Source organism: Drosophila miranda, chromosome 4 (assembly GCF_003369915.1).
Source record: "Drosophila miranda strain MSH22 chromosome 4, D.miranda_PacBio2.1, whole genome shotgun sequence".
Lineage (NCBI taxonomy): Eukaryota > Metazoa > Arthropoda > Insecta > Diptera > Drosophilidae > Drosophila > Drosophila miranda.
The window spans coordinates 27,633,845-27,655,007 of record NC_046677.1 but is presented as its reverse complement, the minus strand read 5'-3'; the positions used below and the strand labels follow the sequence as shown (position 1 = coordinate 27,655,007).

The 21,163-nt window shown below is 51.6% G+C and overlaps 8 protein-coding genes across 9 annotated transcripts; 4 read left to right on the top strand and 4 right to left on the bottom strand.

The window, feature by feature from the left end:
- Positions 1-4,851: 4,851 nt before the first annotated feature.
- LOC108162764 (homeobox protein orthopedia) lies at positions 4,852-7,784 on the bottom strand. Its single transcript, XM_017297651.2, has 3 exons — positions 6,377-7,784; positions 6,030-6,298; positions 4,852-5,956 (listed from the first exon to the last, which is right to left on the bottom strand). The coding sequence occupies exons 1-3, from the start codon at positions 6,415-6,417 to the stop codon at positions 5,109-5,111; spliced, it is 1,158 nt and encodes a 385-aa protein (XP_017153140.1). The 5' UTR covers positions 6,418-7,784; the 3' UTR covers positions 4,852-5,108.
- Positions 7,785-7,857: 73 nt separating this feature from the next.
- On the top strand, positions 7,858-8,736 carry LOC108162766. 2 transcript variants are annotated; one of them, XM_017297654.2, is made up of 3 exons: positions 7,858-7,962; positions 8,037-8,360; positions 8,428-8,736. In XM_017297654.2, exons 1-3 carry the CDS (start codon positions 7,954-7,956, stop codon positions 8,680-8,682), a joined length of 588 nt encoding a protein of 195 aa, XP_017153143.1. In that variant the 5' UTR covers positions 7,858-7,953; the 3' UTR covers positions 8,683-8,736. The 2 variants fall into 2 exon arrangements, with proteins under 2 accessions (XP_017153143.1, XP_017153142.1); XM_017297653.2 differs by having other exon boundaries at positions 8,037-8,366.
- LOC108162768 lies at positions 8,719-10,028 on the bottom strand. The gene is made up of 3 exons (XM_017297655.2): positions 9,828-10,028; positions 9,442-9,752; positions 8,719-9,381 (listed from the first exon to the last, which is right to left on the bottom strand). The coding sequence occupies exons 1-3, from the start codon at positions 9,883-9,885 to the stop codon at positions 9,289-9,291; spliced, it is 462 nt and encodes a 153-aa protein (XP_017153144.1). The 5' UTR covers positions 9,886-10,028; the 3' UTR covers positions 8,719-9,288.
- A 254-nt stretch (positions 10,029-10,282) lies between these two features.
- Positions 10,283-11,566, top strand: LOC108162765 (inositol polyphosphate multikinase). The gene has a single exon (XM_017297652.2). The coding sequence runs from the start codon at positions 10,418-10,420 to the stop codon at positions 11,423-11,425; it is 1,008 nt and encodes a 335-aa protein (XP_017153141.1). The 5' UTR covers positions 10,283-10,417; the 3' UTR covers positions 11,426-11,566.
- On the bottom strand, positions 11,549-15,938 carry LOC108162763 (splicing factor 3B subunit 1). Its single transcript, XM_017297650.2, has 3 exons — positions 15,850-15,938; positions 14,986-15,677; positions 11,549-14,930 (listed from the first exon to the last, which is right to left on the bottom strand). The coding sequence occupies exons 1-3, from the start codon at positions 15,875-15,877 to the stop codon at positions 11,628-11,630; spliced, it is 4,023 nt and encodes a 1,340-aa protein (XP_017153139.1). The 5' UTR covers positions 15,878-15,938; the 3' UTR covers positions 11,549-11,627.
- Positions 15,939-16,019: 81 nt separating this feature from the next.
- Positions 16,020-17,807, top strand: LOC108163563 (protein Notchless). The gene is made up of 4 exons (XM_017298927.2): positions 16,020-17,059; positions 17,123-17,473; positions 17,529-17,655; positions 17,725-17,807. Exons 1-4 carry the CDS (start codon positions 16,081-16,083, stop codon positions 17,735-17,737), a joined length of 1,470 nt encoding a protein of 489 aa, XP_017154416.1. The 5' UTR covers positions 16,020-16,080; the 3' UTR covers positions 17,738-17,807.
- LOC108163562 (pseudouridine-metabolizing bifunctional protein C1861.05) lies at positions 17,684-19,976 on the bottom strand. Its single transcript, XM_017298926.2, has one exon. The coding sequence runs from the start codon at positions 19,911-19,913 to the stop codon at positions 17,820-17,822; it is 2,094 nt and encodes a 697-aa protein (XP_017154415.1). The 5' UTR covers positions 19,914-19,976; the 3' UTR covers positions 17,684-17,819.
- Positions 19,977-20,064: 88 nt separating this feature from the next.
- On the top strand, positions 20,065-20,915 carry LOC108163403. Its single transcript, XM_017298667.2, has 3 exons — positions 20,065-20,243; positions 20,310-20,602; positions 20,661-20,915. The coding sequence occupies exons 1-3, from the start codon at positions 20,174-20,176 to the stop codon at positions 20,826-20,828; spliced, it is 531 nt and encodes a 176-aa protein (XP_017154156.1). The 5' UTR covers positions 20,065-20,173; the 3' UTR covers positions 20,829-20,915.
- The last annotated feature ends 248 nt before the right edge of the window (positions 20,916-21,163 follow it).

Genomic DNA, 21,163 nt, shown 5'->3' with positions numbered 1-21,163 from the left:
TAAAATATGTTGCTTCCAATATGATCTTTTGAATCTTCCCTGTCTCCTGCCTCTCGTTTTGGTAGTTCTCCAAGTGCTATGGAGCGAACGGTTTTATGGGCTTGTGAAGGTGATCCTGTATTTCACAATTCCCCATCCTATATCCTAATCATCCTTTGAATTAAGATTTTCGAACGTTTTCATTCGCAGATTGGATCGTTAAGAGACATGTCGCTCGATGATGAGTCGATTGTAGCCATAATAGTGCACTGGAACCGCTCTGTCGATCCGACTCGGTGGAATCGCTCTTCATCTGTGTGTTCTGATCTTAGTCATATTTTAGGTTGACTTCAGATGCTTACGTGCTTATAGCGGGATTTTAACAAAGGGTTAGAAAGGAAACTAGAATGACAACCGACAAGAAGGTGGCTGGATATCAACTGAGCCTGTCTTAAGTAAATAGCATCCAAGCAAGCAGATACCACGAGGTGATTTCAAGACAGATTGATGACATTTGAATCTTCAGCATATCGACCATTCGACTATACTTTTCTGTCAGTGCACTTTTTCGACTAGGTTGACTTGTTAAAGTACCTTCTCCTCCCTCCTTCCTCCCTCTGCAATCGTAAATTTCACTGACAAATTGTCCTGTTGCCAAATGATTTGGACTCTGTGTCGTTGTGTCCCTTTCAACTTGTTTTTTTCATTCACTTTTTTTGCTGTGTGTTTTCTCTTTTTGGCAAAGTTTCCATCTTGTTATTTTCCATTTGTCCTTTGGAGAGGAGTACAGGCCCAGAGAGCGAGAGAAAACGACTCCACCAATCAATGGACAAAAATTCGAATTCAAATTTATTCCATCTTTCGATTTGAGTCGAGGCTCTGGCTCTCCTTTACCCCTATCTACAATATCTCCCCTTTTTGCCACCATTTTCTCTGTTGGCCATTTGCCTTTTGTGCCCTGTCATTGCCCTGTTTCCCTGTGTATTTGGATAGGCCGATGCCTATGCCTACATATACCCGCACCATTCTATCCCATCCTTATTCCCTTCCTTATGATATGATCTCGAATTACTAGCCGCAATCTGCAATCCCTGAATCATCGAATCCCGGGGATCGGGCCTAGTTACTGGTCCTCTGTTTGCACTCCGTTAATAGTTCGTGTAAAAATCTACAAATATTTGCACTCTATTAATTTTTCTGATTTCCTTTCTTTTTTTCTTTCTTTTTTTTTTTGGGTTCCCATTCTCGTATTTCTTTTGTTTTTCTAGTGCACGCTTCGCATAATTTTTTTGTCGTCGTTCAACACGAAATTTAATATACACTTCCCCAACCATTTGCCCCTTCCCTTTACTTCCCTCATATTTACACGCAGGACAAACAGAGCAAAAGTTTTTCTCTCTTTTTAAAATAAAAATTATACATTTAAGCGTTAAGTACAGTATGGCACAAAGCTGTACGGTTCTGAATAATACACGAAGAACGTAGAAAAATGTGGGTTTGAATCGAAAGAAAATGTTTAGATGGTCTTGAAATCGAGATTCTATTGATTATGTTATTGATTTGTGACTTTTGGCGATCACAATATGCCAGAGACTGGAATAAATTTTATTCCTTTTCTGTGACATTTTCCATGTAACTTTACAACCTTGATTCTGTATAGAACTAATTCGTATATGTAGAATTTTTATTGCTATCCTTTCTATTCGGTATTCATTTCGATTTATTTGGTAAAATAAATCGATCCTTGTGAAGGCGATTTGCTGTCTTTCTGTTATCAAAGAAAGTCCACTCTCGATTGGAATATATTTTATATCGATTACAATTCTTTATCGTCGACTCTTAATCGATAATTTCATTCCACAGACTTTTCATGTTACTTTACCACTCTGTCATTTCGGGCCTATACTTTTGAAACGCACTGTATATATAAGTACGTACAGTACATATGTAATGTATATGCATACACATTTTTCATATATATTTTTTTGTCCGACCAATTTTTGACGCGTGTGTGTGTGTGTGTGTGTGTGGCACATGCAATATTTACCCATTAAATTTGCCTTTAATTAAATGTACCCCCCTCCACTTTTCCTGCTTCATGCTTTCTCCCGCTGTTTCACCTTTTTTTCTGACTTTTTCCGGATCCGAAAAGGGATATGGCGGGCGAGGAAAGGCAGAGTAGGGGCCGACATTTCGTTTGTTGAAATAAAAATATTGTTAATTGCAATTTATTCACATGAACACCTCCTCTGGGATCGAAACGGAAACGGAAATGGCAGCAGCAGCAGGCGCAGGAGAGGAGGGGGAGTGGAAAACGGAAGGAGTAATTTTCAGTCACATTCGATTTTAATATTTCATTATTTAATATTGTCCCCGGCCGGAGGTAGGGGATCGAATGCATATGCATAATGAATAACTCATTTGGAATCCAATGGAGAGACTCATGAATGCTGCTACGGCTTCTGCATGAACCCTCCCTCCCTCCTTCCACCCATGACTAATGTGAAATGCTTTTGGGGAATGGATTGGGGATAAATGTGGAATTATAAGGAACATTTGAGCAATATTCGATATTTTATAGGTCGTTATACACAAGGATTTCAAAAGGAAAGGTTTCAGGATTAGTTCGGTTGGAATATTTCGAATTTTTGTATTTAAAACGAACAAAAGTTAATTATTTTGTGGCAGTATGAAAGGATGGATGTAGCATATTAAGCACATGCAATATGCATACATGCCACAGATCCTTCAGTAAATAGTAGAGCAGTACATTCTCCTAGTTAAGAAATCCTAATCCTTGGTAATAGGGCAACGGTTTCCAGGGTACTCGACACCTCATCACTCAGATCAAAGACCATCCGACTGGCAGGTTGACCCATGCTATTGGCCCCGAGGGCAGGACCTGGTCTGGTCGGTAGATTAGCAGGCGGAGCAGGTGAGTTTAATCCATAAAATGTGCGATTATTGCGTTTATGCGGCCCGGGGCGCATTCGATATAAAATATAAACAAACGTTAGAGAAATTACAGCACAAAAGCCGAGCAAGGAGCAGGAAGGACGCCGTGTCCTCATGCCGAACGTACGCACACACATGTTCCGTGCTCTGCCCTTCTCTGCTCTCCGCTCTCCGCTCTCTCCTGTCTTCCCTTATTTGACTATCGATTAAAGTTTGTGGTCCTTGCGCACACAGTACCCCGGGGTCGAGTGCTCGAAATAATACCGAAGAAAAGATTTTCGATTAATTTTAAATGTGACAGGACAAGCAGAAGGAGCAGGAGCGGGCTGGTTGGTAATGGGAATGGGTGACAGCCCCTTGGAATGCAGGAATACCAAAAAAGTATCCTCTGCGCTTCGGTGCGTCCTCCTCATAACGTGAGGATTATCCAATGGCAACCAGACGGATGCCGGATTTCAACCCCTGTCCGGGAATAATGAACTTTTTTCGGACCAGTGTCTGGGGCGTGGTATCTTTGCGGCCAGTCCACCCGCTGGGGCATCCACCTCAGACGTCAATTAGCTCATTGTCATCGCAAAATGGCTGACAGCACTGCGGCAGGAGCACAGGAGGATACGGATGTGGATGGGCCCACGCAGAGGCAGCAGCATTAGGTGGCCCTTGGCCTCTGCAAATCCACAAGGAGCTTGCCAAGGTGTTAAGCCAGCTGAGCCGCGGCCCACCTGTGCACACCCTGCTCCTGCAGCTTTCCGTAGTGCTCTTCGCCTGTGAGCTCTGCCTCGAGCAGGATGCAGTCCGAAGAGTCCGCCGGAAGAGTGTTAGGCGTTCAAAGGACCATAACTTGATTAAATCTCTTCCAGATTTACCATTAACGGGAATGGTTTCTAGTTAATAAAGACCCCATAGAGTATGCTGCACATCTCAAGAGTTAGTGACTTCATGCCGCGCTTCAATTATTGCGAAAAATGTAAAACAAATTAAAAATTGTAGGAATATATTGGCATAGTCCTGGAGGTAAATGCGTGTAACACTCAGAAGGAAGCGTTTCCGACCCCATCTAGTATATATATTCCTGAACAGCACCAATAGCCGAATCGATTGAGCCATGTCGTAGCCGGATCACTGTATTTAATGGCTCCCTAAGGAGCATTCCTTAGTTTCTTCTTCCAAGAAATCGGGGTATCCAGAACCTAAAAAAGAGTCGCGCGGATTGTCCCAAAAGTGCGTCATATTCAATGTAAATATAGAAACGCCCCTTGCAATGTTTTTCGCTCTGCCAGCCCTCCTACAGCTATCCTCCCCCTGACAGCTTTCGTCCCCGTAAGCTTTGCTACACAAAGCCGTGGCCAGCAACACAGACGAGGCTCCAGAGAGGAGGGTCAGGGTCTCCTCCCACAGCTAAGACTGCTTAGGTCCTGCAGTAGGGCAGAGGATGAGGAGCCCCACTAATAATGGTAAGTGGAAATTACAGGCAACAGAGTATTGGCTGTGCAGCAGGGATTGCACAGAGGAGGTGGCGCAGCCAGAGAGGTACAGCAATTGTTAAAAAGCAAAGCAAATGTTATTGCCGAACAAACAGCAGTGAAACCCGAAATCCATTCAAATCGCACAATTAGTTTGCCTCTAATCCGAGCCACAAATAAGGAGAGGAGTCGGGGTGGGTGTGTTCCTTTGTTACGCACCACACACTCATGCCTCATGTGCCACATGTAGGGGAATCCATAGAAGCTTCCATAGACCTGCCCCCGAAAAGGTAGTCAAGGACTCTCGACTCGACTCGTCTCGAAATATTTCATGTTCTGTTCTTTTATATATCAGGGTGCAACCAGGGACGGGGAACAAAGGCGATAAGCAGTGTACATCAACTCGAAAAAGTTCCCTAAACATTGGTAAAAATATTGTGGTTTGCTACAAAAGTTCCATCCAAAAAGGTATTCTATAATCATCTTTGTGAGTGTACCTCCACCTTGTGTTGGGTCTTGAACTTAGATATCGACTTATTCGACTAGAACATTGACTAGAAAACAAGAATATAACTATAACTAGAACTGGCTTCTGTCCACTCCACTCTCTCCTCCGCAATCCTGGATCATCATAGCAACATCAATTAAAATTAACATTAAGATTGGGTTCAAGATTAGTTTAACTATGCATTTGATTCGCCTAAATTGGATTCACAGGATATCGCTGGCCCCCGCCTCATGCTGATGATGATGGTGATGCTGATGCTGGTGATGATGATGATGCAGCTGCTCGACCAGGTCGGCTATGCCCTCCACTCCAATGCTCAGCGAGGGCAGCGTCTTGTCCAGCACCAGCAGGGAGGGGGGCGATGATCCCTTTGAATGATCCCCGTCACTCAATTGGTGGGAGAGCAGCGAACAGGAGAGGCCACCGCCGAACGAGGCCATGCCGAGGCCACTACTCGACCCAATCCCGTCCAGGCAGAGCGATTGGAGGCCATTGGAGTCGCCATTGGAGCTGAGGTGGGACGGAGCGTGACTCACGTAGGGAGCGATCTGCGGGAGCGGAAGCGGCGACTGCTCCATGCTGAGGATGCAGTCCGCCTTGAAGCTGTCGATGGTGAACTGGTCCACGCTGAGGAACTTCATCTCGTCGTAGGCGGAGGACCCATCAGCCATGTCCAGGTCCAGGGAGCAGGCAGCAAACTCCAGTCCCTCATGGTGGTCCTGCTCCTGCTGCTGTGGCTGTTGGTGCTCATGCTGATGATGATTATGATGATGATGATGCTGCTGAGGCGGGTGCTGATGCTGCTGCTCGGACTCCATCTGCGAGTGCGGATGCGGTTCCGTCTGCTGCTGCGGCGGATAGGTGGACCACTCCATGGACAGGCCACTGCCACCCCGTTCCAGGCCCAGGTGATCGATATTCAGGTTGAGGAAGATGTTGGGCGAGAGCCGTGACGGCGACAGGGCCCCAGTTCCATAGGGCGCCTTCAGTTCGTTGTCCAGCGAATTGGATGACTGCGGCGGGGTGTCCGGCAGCAGGGTACCGCCAGCACCTATTGACATTGGATTGAGGACATTAATAGCTAGCGAGCTTGAGCAGAATCAATGGAACTGATGGATGCCTACCCAATGCACTATCCAATTGACCCAGAACCGCCGCACTATCATCGTAGGCCACATCCAGATCCAGAGCTCCTTCTTTGTAGTCCCCCATGCTGCCGCCAATCTTCTCCTGTTTGCGCCACTTGGCTCTGCGGTTCTGGAACCACACCTGGACCCGAGCCTCCGTCAGATCAATGCGCACGGCCAGCTCCTCCCGAAAGAAGACATCCGGGTAGTGGGTGCGCTGGAAGGCCCGCTCCAGCTCCTGCAGTTGCAGCGTATTGAAGGTGGTTCTATGGAGAAACAAGCGAGAGTTAGAAGAGAGTCTCTGTAGTAGATTCCCTGGAGGATGGAGTGTAGAGAGTGCCTACCTGTATCTCCTCTGCTTGCGCTTCATTGTGCCTTTGTCCATGCGAATCCTGAGTGGGTTCGGGATGTGGAGTCTACTAGTGTCTGCCGTGGTTCGTCCTCTCCCTTCGCTCCTTCCTTCTATTGTGCCTGTCCGCTGGGTCGGATCGGATCGGTCTTCAAGCGAGGGTTGACATAGTCGCAATGTGTGTTTTTCTATTTTTTAACGATTTTCGTCGACACTTTGAGGGCTTCCTGCTACCTTTTGCCACCTCTCGCTTTTCCGCCCCAACAAATTCCGCAGCGGAAAACTGTACAACAACAACAACATCAACAAGAGAGATATCCAAAGATATATCTCTACGAAGATATCCCAATCGAAAAAAGCTCAAGAATAATCCACGAAGAACGGATGCTGCTGCTGCCTGCAGCTCCTCCACTGCTACAGTTTGAGAGAACGCGGCTCTAAAACTGTGTGTGTGCGTGTCAAACTGTAGGGCGAGCGACGTTCTTTCCACGACGACGCGCATTCAACTGAGTAGGATTGCCGGAGTCCAATGCGTGCTGCCCGTCGGTGGAGAAGCCCTAAAAGTGGGGGCCCGTTCGCTTGTGCACCCTACGCCCCACGCGGACTGTGGCATTGTCTGACCCGTGGCACCCGTAGTCCCCAACAGAAGTCACTCTAGCCGAGCCTGCACCTGGACTGACCATTGTGAGAAGGGGAGAGATAGACGACAGTGCAGAGAGAGAGAGAGTGAGCTCATATCTGATGATGACGACACAAGCGGAACCAAAGGCATTGTTCAGGATCTCCAATCAGAAGAAATTTTCTTGAGATTAAGGGAAAACCAAATTCATATGAAATGGAACCCATTCGCATTCCGGATAGGAGTAAAATCGTTTGCATGAAAGGCGTATTTCTAGGCTTAGGGACTATGAGTTTTTCTATGGTCTGTAGGGCAATGAGACGAGGAAACTTGAAGCGCAGAAAGCTGAATCGTTGTACGATGTCAGGGGTTATTCAGTGGTAGAAAAATCCTCCACAATTTGAATGAAAAATTCCCAGGGAAATCCAGCCGAAAACTAGCCGCACCCCCACTCATATTTCGCAGTCGATTTGAAGCCACCCCTGCACTCTCACGGCGACAAGTGGTGGGTGGAGGAGTAGCGCCGACCACCGACCTTTTGCCTGGCATATGTACATATGTCTGGGTCAGTGGGCTTCTTTTGGCCCCACTCCACGCTCCCACGCCACACCACTTGAGGCCTTAAAGCCATTTTCCCCACTGAAAGGCAGTGGAGTATAAATAGCCAAAGGATTCAACCCCATCCCCCAGCCACCTACCCCAGTGACCACTCTCGAGTCCAGTCCGCCTCCAGCCCATTGTTATAGTGTCAACAGTTGTGTGGTCATTGTTTCGCCATCCAGGTGACGGCCCATAATGGATGCCTCTCTTGCGCCACACATACACAAAAGGTAATCCGAGAGCCGGCTATTCTCCATTGTCCAGTGGGAAAATTCGCGCATATAAAAGAGCCGGGATTCCTTGCTGGGAGCCGCACAAGGAGTTAAGCTCTGCACAGGCACGGATCCAGGAGGATGGTCTGGGTGAGTCCAGGGAGACATCTCTCAGCTGAAGCAGCACTGCTTAAGGGGTTATTCCTTGGTTTCCCCTTTCCCAGTTCCCCGTTTCGATAGCGGCGCTGGCGCTGCTTTGCCTGGCCAGTAAAGGAGCAGTAGGAGGCAGTCGAGGAGTCTACCCCAGCGACGGAGGAGGCTACGAGGAGATGGAGGAGCAGGAGCAAGAGCAAGAGCAGCCGGACCGCAGTACTTCCAAGATGCTCAGCGCTCTTTTCGGATTCGGCCAGAGCACGCCACATCCCACAGAGACTTCGGTGGCCATGCCCCACCAGCTGCAGCTGCCGGTGATGTACTACAACGATTTCTACGAGGATCTGCTGGCCACCAAGCGCAACGACGTCCACTCTGCCGGATGCGATTGCAAAGTTACGGTTTGTTAAGATCCCCAATCCTCCAGCGGATAGTCACAGTCTCTGTTCGTCCTTCCTCTAGAACGAACTCCTCGACCTGGGCAACCTTCACTTTCCGCGCTATCTGATGAACGCCGTGTGCGAGTCCCGTCCCGCCCAGGGCGCCAAGTGCACACACGGCTCCAACTGCAGGCCTCTCGAGTACAAGGTGAAGGTGCTGGCCCAAGGCTCGGTGCCCGATCGTGCTGCCTCCTGGCTGAACAAGGAAATGACAGCGGCCCAGCTGTGGCAGTTTAAGACGGTCACCGTCACCGCCGGTTGCTTCTGTGCCAAGTAAATGACGGGCTGTAGATGTGAAATAGTCGTATATTAATTAAAGCGCCAAAAAGACGCCAAACTGTCTTTATTGCGGTTGGAGATTCGAAGGGGATCAGATTTTTATAGCTATCATCTAAAAATAAGGCATTTTCTCGGGTTCTAAGAATGGATTATCTAAAATACTCTAGTGTCTGTCTCGTGTACATATGATATAGGCTAATAAAAAGTGTATCAGAAATCGTAAAAAACACCTCAGAATACATGAGGATTGTGGGAATGTAGAAATTAGAAAAGGATGTGTTAAAGATTAGGTCCCTTTGAACTTTGTAAAATACTTTACGGAGCCATGGTTCTCTGTTCTTTGAGCTTATTCTCACTTTTCTTGTTTATCTTGATAAAATTTATACGTATTTCGACTCCTACCAAGTGCAACTCGATAAGAACGAAAGGTTTTTTGTATAAAATGTGTAAAATATTCGATGGGAAAATCGATTCCCCGTTGAGTCAAGGCACTTTTACAAACTAGTAGAAAAATGGACGGCAAACGGTTACAGTTCTACCTGGAGTTCTAACGTATGGAGGTTGGAACAATTGGAATGTGGGTTGAGAGAGATTCCCTGTATGGCTAAGAGCGTGGAATGAGCCAAGAGCCCACACCCAGCAGCGTCATCAGCAGGGTAAGACCTGCGGCCTGGCGTTGTCCAGCAGGAGCACCACTCTGCAAGAAAGATTGGTAAGTTGGAGGTACTACTAAACCCCTTCCGAAAGGGCCACTCACAATCACAAAATAGTTGCAGCGATCGCCTGGGCAACACTCGTTGCAGGCCCAATCCTCGTACCAGATGTGGGTGCAGTAGAGCTGCATATAGCGCTTCCGCTTGGACTGGCACTGCTCCTTGGTCATGCAGCGCTTGGACACGTAGTACTGCTTGAGAGCGCCTTCGGAGAAGTAGGGTTGGCTGCCCCAGCGGATCTCCGTACCACAGACATTCTCAAAGGGCTCGCAGGTCTTGATCGTGTTGAGGCACTTTTCCGTATTGCCCGTCTGGTTGGAGCACACATAGCACTCCAGGCCGGCCACAAAACTCACTAGATATCGGGGAGATTATAAAGTATTATTGAGGTGTGGCCCGTAAATCTCTAGCATACAGAGTTGAGACCCACCTTGCGTGCATAGATAAACAGCAGCTAGTGCTAGCACAGCAATCTCCCAGGATTTCATCGTGGGTCGTTGTTCAATCGCAGTCTCAGTGGACAGCAGCAGCAGATAACAAATGCGGTAAATAAAGATGAATAATTGACAAACAAAACCACTCCCAAAGCATCAGCAACAAATTAGAAGACGCGTGAGTTTTACAACCCTAGCTATTTGGTTGTTTGGCAACACTGCAATCGTGCAACAGTGCTGGAATTCATAAAATCATCATTACGCTGAAAAATTGCTAGATATTTATTTAAAATGAATGCAATTTACTCCTCATGTAACAAATGGAGCTGTTGCATAAATATTTAGTGGGAGTTGTGCATATAAACCCCAGGGATCTGGATGGTTATTAATTCATAATTTGTAACGCAAGCCGTTTCTTGCTGACAAAAGCCAAATCTCACTGAAAACAAGCCAAAGCGCCATCACCCATTCAGCGTTAACCGCGCAACCATTTTCTGCGCAAAATTTCTCAACATTCTGTTTGCTGCTGCTGTTGCTTTTGTCTGCCACCCACCGCCTGGACAGACGACCATACACCTCACAAAACATGGCCAGAAACGATCAGAAAGCAGTGCACATGCCCAGCCCAGCGCTGCCCGTGGGATTCCGACAGTTTGCCACACAGGTGGCCGGGCACACATTCGAGGCGACCAATGACGCCGCCGTGGGCCTCCTGCAGGACTCCGTCGCGGGATGCGTGCTAAAGCCGTTGGGAAAGCCCGAGTGTGAAGTGCGCGAACTGAACTTTTATGAGTCATTGGCTTCGGCGTCGGTAGCGTCGACGGCGGCGGGAGCCATGGCCGAAGCGAAAGCGCCAGGTGATAATGACCTTGCCGCCCTCAGTCGTCACGTCCCGCGGTTTTACGGCCATCTCAAACTGGTTGTGAATCAGCGCGAGCACACATTTGTCAGGCTGGAAGACCTCACGAGCGGCATGCAGCAGCCGTGTGTCATGGACGTGAAGATGGGACGCCGCACCTGGGACCCCATGTCCTCGCCGCACAAGCGCCAGGTGGAGGAGCAAAAGTATGTGATATGCAAGCAGAAGCTTGGCCTCTGCTTGCCCGGTTTCCTGGTCTACCTCCCCGCGGAAGAGCCCGGCAAGACTGTGGTGCTGCGTCACGGCAAGGATTACGGCAAGAGCTTGAATGTTGCTGGCTTCAGGCAGACCATGGGCATCTTTTTCAATGCCAGCACCAGCGACTCGAAGACACGAGCCGCCGGTTCCGAGATCCTGCTCAGGGAAGTGCTGCGACAACTGCAGGAGATCCTCGCCTGGTTCAAACGCCAGCGACTACTCCACTTCTACGCCAGCTCCCTGCTCATCTGTTACGACTATGCCCGACTCAGCTCCCAGTCCCAGCCACCGCCCTCGCCTCTGCTCAATGGCCACCATCAACATCATCAATGCTCTGAAGATCCCTCCGAGTGGATACGCGTGCGCATGATTGACTTTGCTCATGTCTATCCTGCGGAGGATGGCCAACCCGATGAGAACTACATGTTCGGACTGCAGAGCCTCATCGAGGTGGTCCGATCCATACTCTACCGATAGCCAAGACCAAGGAGCAGCCACTCCAACTACTCCAAGTACTCCACACATTTGTATTATTGCGTAGGCCAAAAGATTAGTCCACAGTAGGACCCTAAAGAAGGGAATGGGTAGAATAAAACCTGGTTTTTTACAATTTGTGTATATTTTTTGTGTGTCTTCCAATCCTAGTGCTAGTGCTTGATTCCGATTCCCCGGGGATCCCTTAGAGCATATAGTCCATTTCGTATCGCTCGTACTGGTTCTTTGGATCGTTGGTGATCCGCGGATAGCCCGCAATGAGAGCATCCTGCCCCCCGATGTACAGCGAATTGTAGATCTTCCAGTAGACATCGCGTACCTTGCGGGCGGGATGGAAGAGCCCCTGGAGCGTGTACTGCAGTATCTTGATGGAGCCCAGGGAGACCCTCAGTCCGTCCACGGAGTCCATGAAAGCCTGCACCAGATGCGGTGACGTCTCGAAGATATTGGGCCACACATAGTTTAGCAGATGCGTGAGGGCGTCCTCGCAGCCAAAGCCATAGACTCCAAGGGACATATGCTTGATGGCCGAGCAGGCCGTCTGCCGATGCACCAGATCGCGGTCCATTAGGGCATCCTCCAGCAGGGGACAGACGGCGTATATGTAGTCCTTGCCCATCTCCCCGATGTACTCGAAGAGGAAGGCCAGCGACTTGAGCACACCGTTCTGTACATTCAGCTCGGGCACCCGGTACTCGTTCATCAAAGCGGGCAGGACAGTGAAGGGGCGACAGGTCTCGGCCACAATGGCAATGGCCACGGTGGTGCAGACACGGTTCTGGCGCTCCTGCACCTTCAGATTGTTCAGAAGCGTGGCCAGGACATCGTGGGGGCCGATGGCCTTGGCAATGTATCCGAAAGTGTTGACTGTGGCTCGTCGGATGGCCTTCTTGTGGGCCTTGAGCAGCTCCAGGAGCTCGAAACAGATGCGCATCCACTCGCGGGCAGAAACGTACTCGGGTCCGCGATCGGCAATGCGTCCCACGAGGTCGATGCAGTTCTCCTGCACTTTCTCGTGTCGGTTCTTCAGGATGGGGGTGAGGCGGGGCAGGAGATCTTTGATGGGCGGCGTCATCTTGGTCATGCCAATGACATTCACAATGGCCTTGAGGGCCCCCAGGATGCTGCCCAGCACCTCGGGATACTCCTCGCCCAGATACTCGTAGAGAACGACACCGAGATGGCCCATCAGCTTTTCCTCCTGGCAGGTCTTCATCACGACTGCGATCCTCGAGATGAGATCCGCCGCCTGCTGTCGCACCTTCGCGGACTTGTTGTTCAGCCGCCACAGGATGGTGCCGCAAATCTGCGGCAGATATGGCTTCACGCGCTTCCCCAACTGATTGACGATGGTGCCGAAGCCATTCAGCATGACCACATCCTCGGTGGTCTGCTCCTGGAAGGCGTACAGGATGCCGTCGATGAGCTGCTCCTCGAGGCGTGAGTCGATGTCGGCTGCCCCCAGGTTGCCCATGATCTTCTCCACCGTTTCCATCACCATTTTGCGGTACTGCTCGTTCTCGTCCTTCAGGTCGTCCACCACTCGATTGATGATCTCCGAGGCCCCCACCTTGTTGGCTATCTCGACGGTGGTGTCCACTAGCTGGCGGTAGTTGCGTCTGTCCAGGGCCATGCGATGATTCCAGAAGAACTTGAAGAAGTGCGGAAGGATCTCCTCCTTGATGTACTGCGGCTCCACGCCGTCGGTGGCGCAACACTGCTTCACCACTTTGAGGACAATCTTCTTCATCTCCTCGTCGGGCGATTGGAACTCTCGAATGAGGATCAGCATCACCTCGCGCGTGTAGTAGTTGGCGTATTCGGCGTCCATCAGGGGAATCAGGTAGCCAATGGCCTTCAGGAAGGCGGCCAGTCCCTTGCCGCGATGCGTGCGGATGCCCTTCCACAGGGGCTTCAGCACCGAATCGAACGACTCAATGCCATAGGGCGTGGCAGCCTCTGCGAGAGCCGCAATGGCCAGAGCCGTGATGGTGCGCACCTTCTGCTGCTCATCCACCAGCCCGTGCTCGATGATCTCCACCAGAGCCTTCAGATGCGGCAGAATGGCGCAGCCCATGAGGATTGCAATCTGCTGGACAATCTTGATGCCCGTGTGACGGGCCTGCCAGGACTTTTTGGACTTGCAAACGGCCTTCAAGAAGGGCAGCAGCGAGGGAATACCCAGAGCCGAGGCCACCACCGCGAAGGCACGAGCTGTCGTATTCCGCACGTACTCGTCGATATTGTCAATGTCCGGACGCATCGTGGAGATCATGGTTGCCAGGCCGGCGGCCTTGGCCAGATTGGAGATGATCTCTCGGCCCTCAATGCGGGCATAGTGATCCTCGTCGATCAGCAGGGGTTCAATCACGACCAGGATCTTGTGTACATAGGGACGCACCAAGTCGTCCAGCTTGTAGAGCACGCGATCAATCACTTTCACGAGCAAATGACGCTCCTGATCCTCCAGCGTGGGGGACATGAGCAGCGGCAAGATCTGATTGAAGAGCGGCCCCGCACCGAACTCCCGCGCCTTGTCCGTGATCTGACGCAGGGCGGACTTGCGCATGGGCGGCGATCCGTTCTTGATAGTCAGCAGCAGTTTCATGATCTTGCGCTCCTTCAACTCCTCGGGCGACAGTGAGTCCTCGTTGACGTCCACCAGCAGCTTGTCAAAATACTGTGCATCCTCTGGCTTCATGAAGGGCAGATTCTGCCCCTTTGGCTGGTTATCCATGAATTTGGCATTCTTGTCCTCCACCTGGATGAAGAAGCCCGCCGGGGTGCCAGCGATGGGCGTGGGTGTGGCCATCAGTTTTCGCCCGGGCGTTCGCACTGGCACATAGCCCGCGGGTGGAGGCAGAATCTTGTAGCCGGGCGGGAACATCTGGTCGAGCTCCTCGTCGGTGTACGGTCTGTTCCGCTCGTCGATCTCCTTCTCCCAGCGGTAGGCCTGCAGCTGCTCGGGCGTCATGGCGGCCAATGCACCTGGTGTGGGCGTGGCCATGGCCATGGCTTTGACTCCCACGGGAGTGCTGCCGCCAGGGGTGAGCATCGGTGTGGCATGGCCCGGAGTGGCATGCGGAGTCATGCTGGGCGTCATATTCGGTGTCATGGCGCTGGCATTCGTCGGTGTTATAGCGGGCGTGGCATTCGACGGGGTCTCGTCCCATCTGGAGCGACGCTTGGAGGCCCCCGGAGTGGACTCGATGGAGATGCTCTCACCGCCGGCCCCGCTGCCCGTGCGATCTGGCTTGGGGGTCTCGGCCCAGCCACTGTGGCCCGGAGTCTCGCGCTCTGTCTTTGGCGTCTCGTCCCAGCGGTTGCGTCGCGCCGACTTCTCGTGCCCAGGGGTCTCATGTCCCGGTGTCATGGCATGAGCCGGAGTGGCATCCCAGATCCGTGTGCCCAGTCCCGGTGTGGCTCCGGGCGTCTCGCTGCCCTTATGGCCAGGTGTCTCATCCCATCGATGATCTCCGGGTGTTTTCTGCAGGAAACAGAGATTAGAAAGTGCTCTAAAGGGATTCAGGATGTATACTCACATCTTCCCAGGTCGGCGTGGCTGCACTGCTTGGTGTGGCCGCCACTTTGGCTGGTATGAAGCTTTCGCTGACCGTCTGATCCCAGCGGCCTCGCTTGCGGGAGCTGCTATCTTTGGAGGAGCTGTCGCCATTCGAAGATGACGCTGATGCGGATGAAGATTTCACCAGAGTTCCGTCCTTGGATTTCTCCATGATGCGGCGCCGCAACTCGGTCTCCTCGCTCTTGAGCATCTGCTCCCGCATGATGTCTGTGTATGTCCGGGAGCCCACATCGGGGGTCTTGCCGCCGTCGGCAAAGGGATCGGCGCGCTCTGGCGAGATGATAATGCGACGCCTCTTCTGCCTGTACTCATCCTCGCGATCAGCAATGGTCGGACGCCGTCGGTCCGCCAACGGATCCACATCCTCCTTGCCCTGGGTGACATCCTTCAGCACCGAGATGGGGGCGGTGTATGTGGTGCGCTTCTGGGGCACTGGGAAGCCATCGTCCTCATCCTCATCGCCCTCGTCATTGGCCGCGATCGATGTGTTGTAACCCTCATAGCGGCCCTTGCCCTTAGCGGCCTCCTCATCGTACAAATCGGTGTCGAAGAAGCCGCCGCTGTCCAACAATCCCACTCCCTCTGCTGCCGCTGTGGTCTTGGCCAGCTCCGTCTTCTTCTCCTGGATAACAGAGATTTGCGCCTCGATGTCTGAAATGGGTCACAAACGTTGATGAAATAATTGATTTTCGTGCGGGGAGAGCAGGCCAACCAAACCGGGTGCACTTGTCTGGGTCGTTTTAGGGGCTCCGCACGCAGGATTTTAGTGTTCCGATCTGCTACGACCTGAAGGATAGCTAATTAGTTGGTTTATTTGGCTCACCTTCATGTGTTCGCGGAATATTTTCCATTTTTATCAACGAATTGTGAAGACGCGTACATGAAAATTCTTGTTAGAGATGGACTGATACATTTTTCCAATCCAGAGGGGTTGCACTTGACGATGAATCGATAGTTTTAGTATTTTTTTGCAGTATTTTTCCACGTTTTTACGTTTTGCCACACTAGGCCGCGGCACGTGTTGTATTGTTGTTATTCGTAATTTACGCGGAAGATGTTTGCCAAAAAACCAAAAATGGGCGTGGAAACGGACGCGGTAGTGGAGGCCACTCCACAGACGATACAGGCACGCCTGATATCCGACACAGGAGAGGAGGCAGGGCCGCCCATAGACCTGCCAGCGGGCATAACCACGCAACAATTGGGTCTCATCTGCAATGCGCTGCTGAAGAACGAGGAGGCTACACCGTATCTGTTCTTTGTGGGCGAGGATGAGATCAAGAAGAGCCTCGAGGACACACTCGACCTGGGCTCAGTGGACACAGAGAACGTGATCGACATTGTCTACCAGCCACAGGCCGTGTTCAAGGTTCGTCCAGTCACCAGATGCACCAGCTCCATGCCCGGACATGCCGAGGCAGTGGTCTCCCTCAACTTCAGTCCCAATGGGGCCCATCTGGCCAGCGGCAGTGGTGACACCACAGTCCGCCTGTGGGATCTGACTACAGAGACGCCGCATTTCACCTGCACGGGCCACAAGCAGTGGGTTCTGTGCGTGGCCTGGGCGCCGGATGGCAAGCGACTGGCCAGTGCCTGCAAGGCGGGCAAAGTCATCATCTGGGACCCGGAGACGGGCCAGCAGGTTGGACGCACGCTCACAGGCCACAAGAAGCACATCAATTGCCTATGCTGGGAGCCATTCCATCAGAATCCCGAATGCCGGAAGCTCGCATCCGCCAGCAGCGACGGCGACTGTCGCATCTGGGATGTGAAACTGGGCTCCTGTCTGCTTAACATTGCAGGACACACGAATGCCGTGACTGCCGTACGCTGGGGAGGGGCTGGCCTCATCTACACCTCGTCCAAGGATCGCACCATCAAGATGTGGCGCGCTGCTGACGGCATCTTGTGCCGCACATTCACCGGCCATGCCCATTGGGTGAACAACATTGCCCTTAGCACGGACTACGTGCTGCGCACGGGACCCTTCCACCCGGTCAAGGATCGCACCAAGTCCTACCTGAGCATGACCCGTAAGGATATCCTTTTTGATTGGTTTCTGCATCAGTTTTTATGACATTCTTTTTCATTTACAGTTGAAGAGCTCCAGGCCTCGGCCCTGCAACGCTACCAGGCTGTGTGTCCCGATGAAGTGGAGTCCCTGGTGTCTTGCTCGGATGACAACACCCTCTATCTGTGGCGCAACAACACAAACAAGTGCGTGGAGCGCATGACTGGCCACCAGAATGTGGTCAATGATGTAAAGTACTCGCCGGATGTGAAGCTGATTGCCTCCGCCTCCTTCGACAAGTCGGTGCGCCTGTGGCGTGCTTCAGATGGCCAGTATATGGCCACATTCCGCGGTCATGTGCAGGCCGTCTACACGATTGCCTGGTCAGCAGACTCCCGTCTTATTTGCTCCGGCAGCAGAGATTCCACACTAAAGGGTAGGGCATCCCTTGGAGTGACTTGGATTTGGAATTAACCTTTTATTTATTTTAGTTTGGAGTGTGCAATCGAAAAAGCTGGCGCAGGAGCTGCCTGGACATGCTGACGAGGTATTCGGCGTGGACTGGGCACCCGATGGCTCTCGCGTGGCCTCTGGCGGCAAGGACAAGGTGATAAAACTGTAAGTCTGAGAATCAAACCAATTTGAGGATTATAAACATTAACAATTCTTTTTAATTGTATCTTGCAGATGGGCCTATTAGCCGCATCGTCTGTTATACACTTTAAGAAACTATTTGGGGAAAATAAAGCTAAGGTCCTGAGTAAAAGCTATGTAAACGCACTCTAAATGCTCTGCTGCTGCAGCGTCTTCAGGGTCTGCTTGTAGCGATCCTCGAAGGCAACCGCATTGCTAAAGTACGTCGCTGGCACTGCCGACTCGGATTGAAGGGCTCGTTCGGCCGCCACAAAGCCAGCGGCGACGCACTCGTCCAGGATGCGTCCCTGCAACAGGGCAGTAATGAAGCCGGCACAGAAGCTGTCCCCAGCTCCCGACACATTCACAATGTTGGGCACTATGGGTGCGGCATAGAAACGGGTGGTGTGTGGTGGCACCTCAGACGTCGTACCATCGAGCAGGCAGCTCGCATCGTTGGCGGCGTCCGCCCGAAAGCTGAGCAGCACGCCATGATCCCCCAAAGTGGCAATGATGCAGTTGAAACGTGATTCAATCTTTTTCAGGAGGTCCTTGGTCTGCTGGAGCAGCTGGACACGCTCCACCTTGGTGTTGGGCTGCCAGTCGACCGTTTGCCCAGTGATTGCCTCCACAATGGTCTTCAGCTCCTGGAGATTGGGCTTGATCAGGCGAATGTGCTGCGTGAGGTCAGGTGGGAGGTGGAAGGGCTTGCCGGCAATGAACATGTCGGTGGGCTCAAAGAACACCGGCAACTGGTAGCGTTGCGCCTGCTGCAGCGTGCACTCCATGGCTTGCTCCGAAATGTTGCTGTCCATGATGACCAGCGGGGCGTCGCGGAAGAGATGCCGGTGCGCCCGAAGTGTTTCTGGCGTGATGGAGCACTGGTGGATCTCCATGTTGCCCAGAATCAGTTTGCAGTCGCCAAACTTGTCGAAGATCAGGGAGCAGAGGGAGGTGGCCTGGCTCTCGTCCTGGATCATGCTCCGCTGAAGGGCCTTGGGCATCAGTTGGAGCAGAGTCTGGCCCATCTGGTCCTTTCCCACGGCAGATATCAGATTCACATCGCCGTAGAGCTTGTATATGCCCTCGGCTATGTTGCGTCCGACGCCTCCAGCCGCCTGCTTGGCCACCGCTGAGTAGGTGGCTCCATCCAGTTGCATATCCCGCTTCTGATCGTCCACCGTGAAGGAGAGGTCCAGGATGGAGGCGCCCACAACGAGGGGTTTCTCTGGGCTTTCTCCATTGTTCTCACTCTGCCTCGTGGCTGGAGCCCCGGCCAAAGCTGCAGCAATCTGGGCCGCCACCTTGGCGTTGTTCTTGATCAGAGCGATGTTCGCCTGGAGACTGCTGCCCTGGGTGATGTTTGCTATGGCCGAAAGCAGGAAGGGCGTCACCTCCTTGCCTGTCACGCCCTGGGCCAAGGCCTGAACGCCAGCTGCCTTGATAGCAGCCTCCATCTTGGCTTTGTCAGCCGCAAATTCCTCGGGAATGGGCACTCCGATGAGCACCCCCGACTGGAGTTTGAGCTCCCGCCAGGAGCGGAGCAGATCAGCGGCCTCCTGCGGTGTGGACAGATTGTAGGCAGCCTTGCAGCCACTGTCGCGGGTGTAAAAGTCCGGAAAGACGCCGCCTGGACTGTCGAAGCTGGCCACACACACGCCTTGTGTCTCCAGGTACTCGAGGGTGCGCGGAATGTCCAGTATAGACTTGACGCCGCTGCAGACCACGGCCACAGGAGTGCGCCCCAGTTCGGTCAAGTCCGCTGAGACATCCATAGAGACGTGACCCTCACGATGGACGCCGCCAATGCCGCCGGTGGCAAACACCTTGATGCCCACGCGATGAGCGACAATCATCGTGGCGGCTACAGTTGTGCCGCCGCTTTGTCCCCTAGCCACGACGTAGGGCAGGTCGCGGCGAGAGCACTTGATCACCTCATTCCGCGGCTTCTTGGCCAGTGACGTCAGCTCCTCCCCGGTCAGGCCCACCTTGATGCAGCCATCAATGATGCCGATCGTGGCGGGAATAGCGCCGTGTTGGCGCACCTGTTCCTCCACCTGCAGAGCCGTTGTAACATTTTCTGGCATCGGCATTCCATGTGTTATGATCGTCGACTCCAAAGCCACGACTGGCTGGTCATGTCGCAGGGCATACTTTATCTCTGGATGCAGCTCGATGTGCTGGTAGTGTTTAGTACGAATGAATTTGGCGGCAGCGGGCAGGAGATATCTTCGAAACAACATGTCAAAACAAAATAAATAAAATTCACCTGCCTACTAAAAACAATAAACCGGCACGTGGTGTGACCATGTGGTATACCGTTCTTGTTGCTTTCTGGTATTTTCTGCTCAAAAATACTTTTTCTAGAGAGGATTTTTGTTATTCGGACCTCCGGTCCCACTAATTTGTGTTTGCGCGAAAATTTGCTTAGAAGAAGAAAAAGTTGCTTGATTCTTTAATTGTTTATCCAATTAAAGTCGAATCTCATTACAAATCTGTTAAAATGAATTTCTACCAGAGTGCCTACGATCTAAAGTTCTTTAACTTTACCGCTGAACAGATATCGTCAGAACGTAAGTGACACTTTTTGATGCAAGTTGTGTTTGGCGTCTCAGGACTTTCCTTACCCTCCAAAACAGGCGAGCACTTGGTGCATAACCTCATTAGCAAGGCTATTGAAAACGCCATTCAGAAGATTGAAACGCCGGCCACCTCGGCACTGCTAGGCGCGCAGAAGGATGCAGTGATCAGTCGCGTGGAGGCCGCTACCAAAAAGAACATGCAATCCCTCCGATTGCTGGACAAGAAATACTTTCGCATTCCGCCGCATGTGCTGCAGGTAGAGGACTTTCACCTGGAGCCCCAACCCACCCCTCTTGAAGAGGAGAAAAAGAACAACGAGCTGGAGCTTCTAAAATTGCGCTTTCGCGAGGTGAGCGTCTGATCATCCCTACTATTCGTATGTCTTAGGCAATTCCATATGATTTCAGAACCTGATCACGCTGGCCAAGGTAGAGGCAGAGGGGAACCACTATGCTTCTGTGGCTAAAATCGTCCAGGAGGAAAAGGATATTCACCAACAAGTATACGAAGATTGTAAATCCATAAAACTGTCCATGTTGGCCGATGTCGCCACTTTAGTTGCCACTAAAATTTGATATAATTCCCTACTATAACACACCAGAAATTGTATGAGTTGTGAATACTAATAGATGAATACAAGAATCGTCATCATGAGCCTTTAATTTGTGTAGACTTCAATTTCCTCACCATTGCGCGCCGCATGCGACTGACAGATTGTGCCTACGTCAGTGAGAAAGAGAGTGTGCTTACAGCAAGTGACAGAAGTTCGCCGTCTATTTTCGACCCGCACTCGGGGAGTGTCCCATCCCGAAGCATCCCATCTATCCCATCCCATCCCATCCCATCCCATCCCATCCCATCCCATCCCATGCACAGTTCAACAGCCGCTTTGGCAGCCTCACGCCGAGTA

Bases quoted from the DNA above. Each gene is read 5' to 3' on its own strand.
- LOC108163563 (XM_017298927.2), top strand. From the start codon at position 16,081: ATGTTTGCCAAAAAACCAAAAATGGGCGTGGAAACGGACGCGGTAGTG. The intron at 17,060-17,122 runs GTAAGGATATCC...TTTCATTTACAG, and splicing joins GTCCTACCTGAGCATGACCC to TTGAAGAGCTCCAGGCCTCG. The intron at 17,474-17,528 runs GTAGGGCATCCC...TATTTATTTTAG, and splicing joins CAGAGATTCCACACTAAAGG to TTTGGAGTGTGCAATCGAAA.
- LOC108162764 (XM_017297651.2), bottom strand. From the start codon at position 6,417: ATGGACAAAGGCACAATGAAGCGCAAGCAGAGGAGATACAG. The intron at 6,299-6,376 runs GTAGGCACTCTC...GTTTCTCCATAG, and splicing joins CGCAAGCAGAGGAGATACAG to AACCACCTTCAATACGCTGC. The intron at 5,957-6,029 runs GTAGGCATCCAT...CAATGTCAATAG, and splicing joins TCAATTGGATAGTGCATTGG to GTGCTGGCGGTACCCTGCTG.
- LOC108163403 (XM_017298667.2), top strand. From the start codon at position 20,174: ATGAATTTCTACCAGAGTGCCTACGATCTAAAGTTCTTTAACTTTACC. The intron at 20,244-20,309 runs GTAAGTGACACT...CCTCCAAAACAG, and splicing joins TGAACAGATATCGTCAGAAC to GCGAGCACTTGGTGCATAAC. The intron at 20,603-20,660 runs GTGAGCGTCTGA...ATATGATTTCAG, and splicing joins TAAAATTGCGCTTTCGCGAG to AACCTGATCACGCTGGCCAA.
- LOC108162766 (XM_017297653.2), top strand. The intron at 8,367-8,427 runs GTTTGTTAAGAT...TCCTTCCTCTAG, and splicing joins GATGCGATTGCAAAGTTACG to AACGAACTCCTCGACCTGGG.
- LOC108162765 (XM_017297652.2), top strand. From the start codon at position 10,418: ATGGCCAGAAACGATCAGAAAGCAGTGCACATGCCCAGCCCAGCGCTG.
- LOC108163562 (XM_017298926.2), bottom strand. From the start codon at position 19,913: ATGTTGTTTCGAAGATATCTCCTGCCCGCTGCCGCCAAATTCATTCGT.
- LOC108162763 (XM_017297650.2), bottom strand. From the start codon at position 15,877: ATGGAAAATATTCCGCGAACACATGAAG. The intron at 15,678-15,849 runs GTGAGCCAAATA...GACCCATTTCAG, and splicing joins TATTCCGCGAACACATGAAG to ACATCGAGGCGCAAATCTCT. The intron at 14,931-14,985 runs GTGAGTATACAT...TGTTTCCTGCAG, and splicing joins CCACGCCGACCTGGGAAGAT to AAAACACCCGGAGATCATCG.
- LOC108162768 (XM_017297655.2), bottom strand. From the start codon at position 9,885: ATGAAATCCTGGGAGATTGCTGTGCTAGCACTAGCTGCTGTTTATCTA. The intron at 9,753-9,827 runs GTGGGTCTCAAC...CCCGATATCTAG, and splicing joins TGTTTATCTATGCACGCAAG to TGAGTTTTGTGGCCGGCCTG. The intron at 9,382-9,441 runs GTGAGTGGCCCT...TCTTTCTTGCAG, and splicing joins GCTGCAACTATTTTGTGATT to AGTGGTGCTCCTGCTGGACA.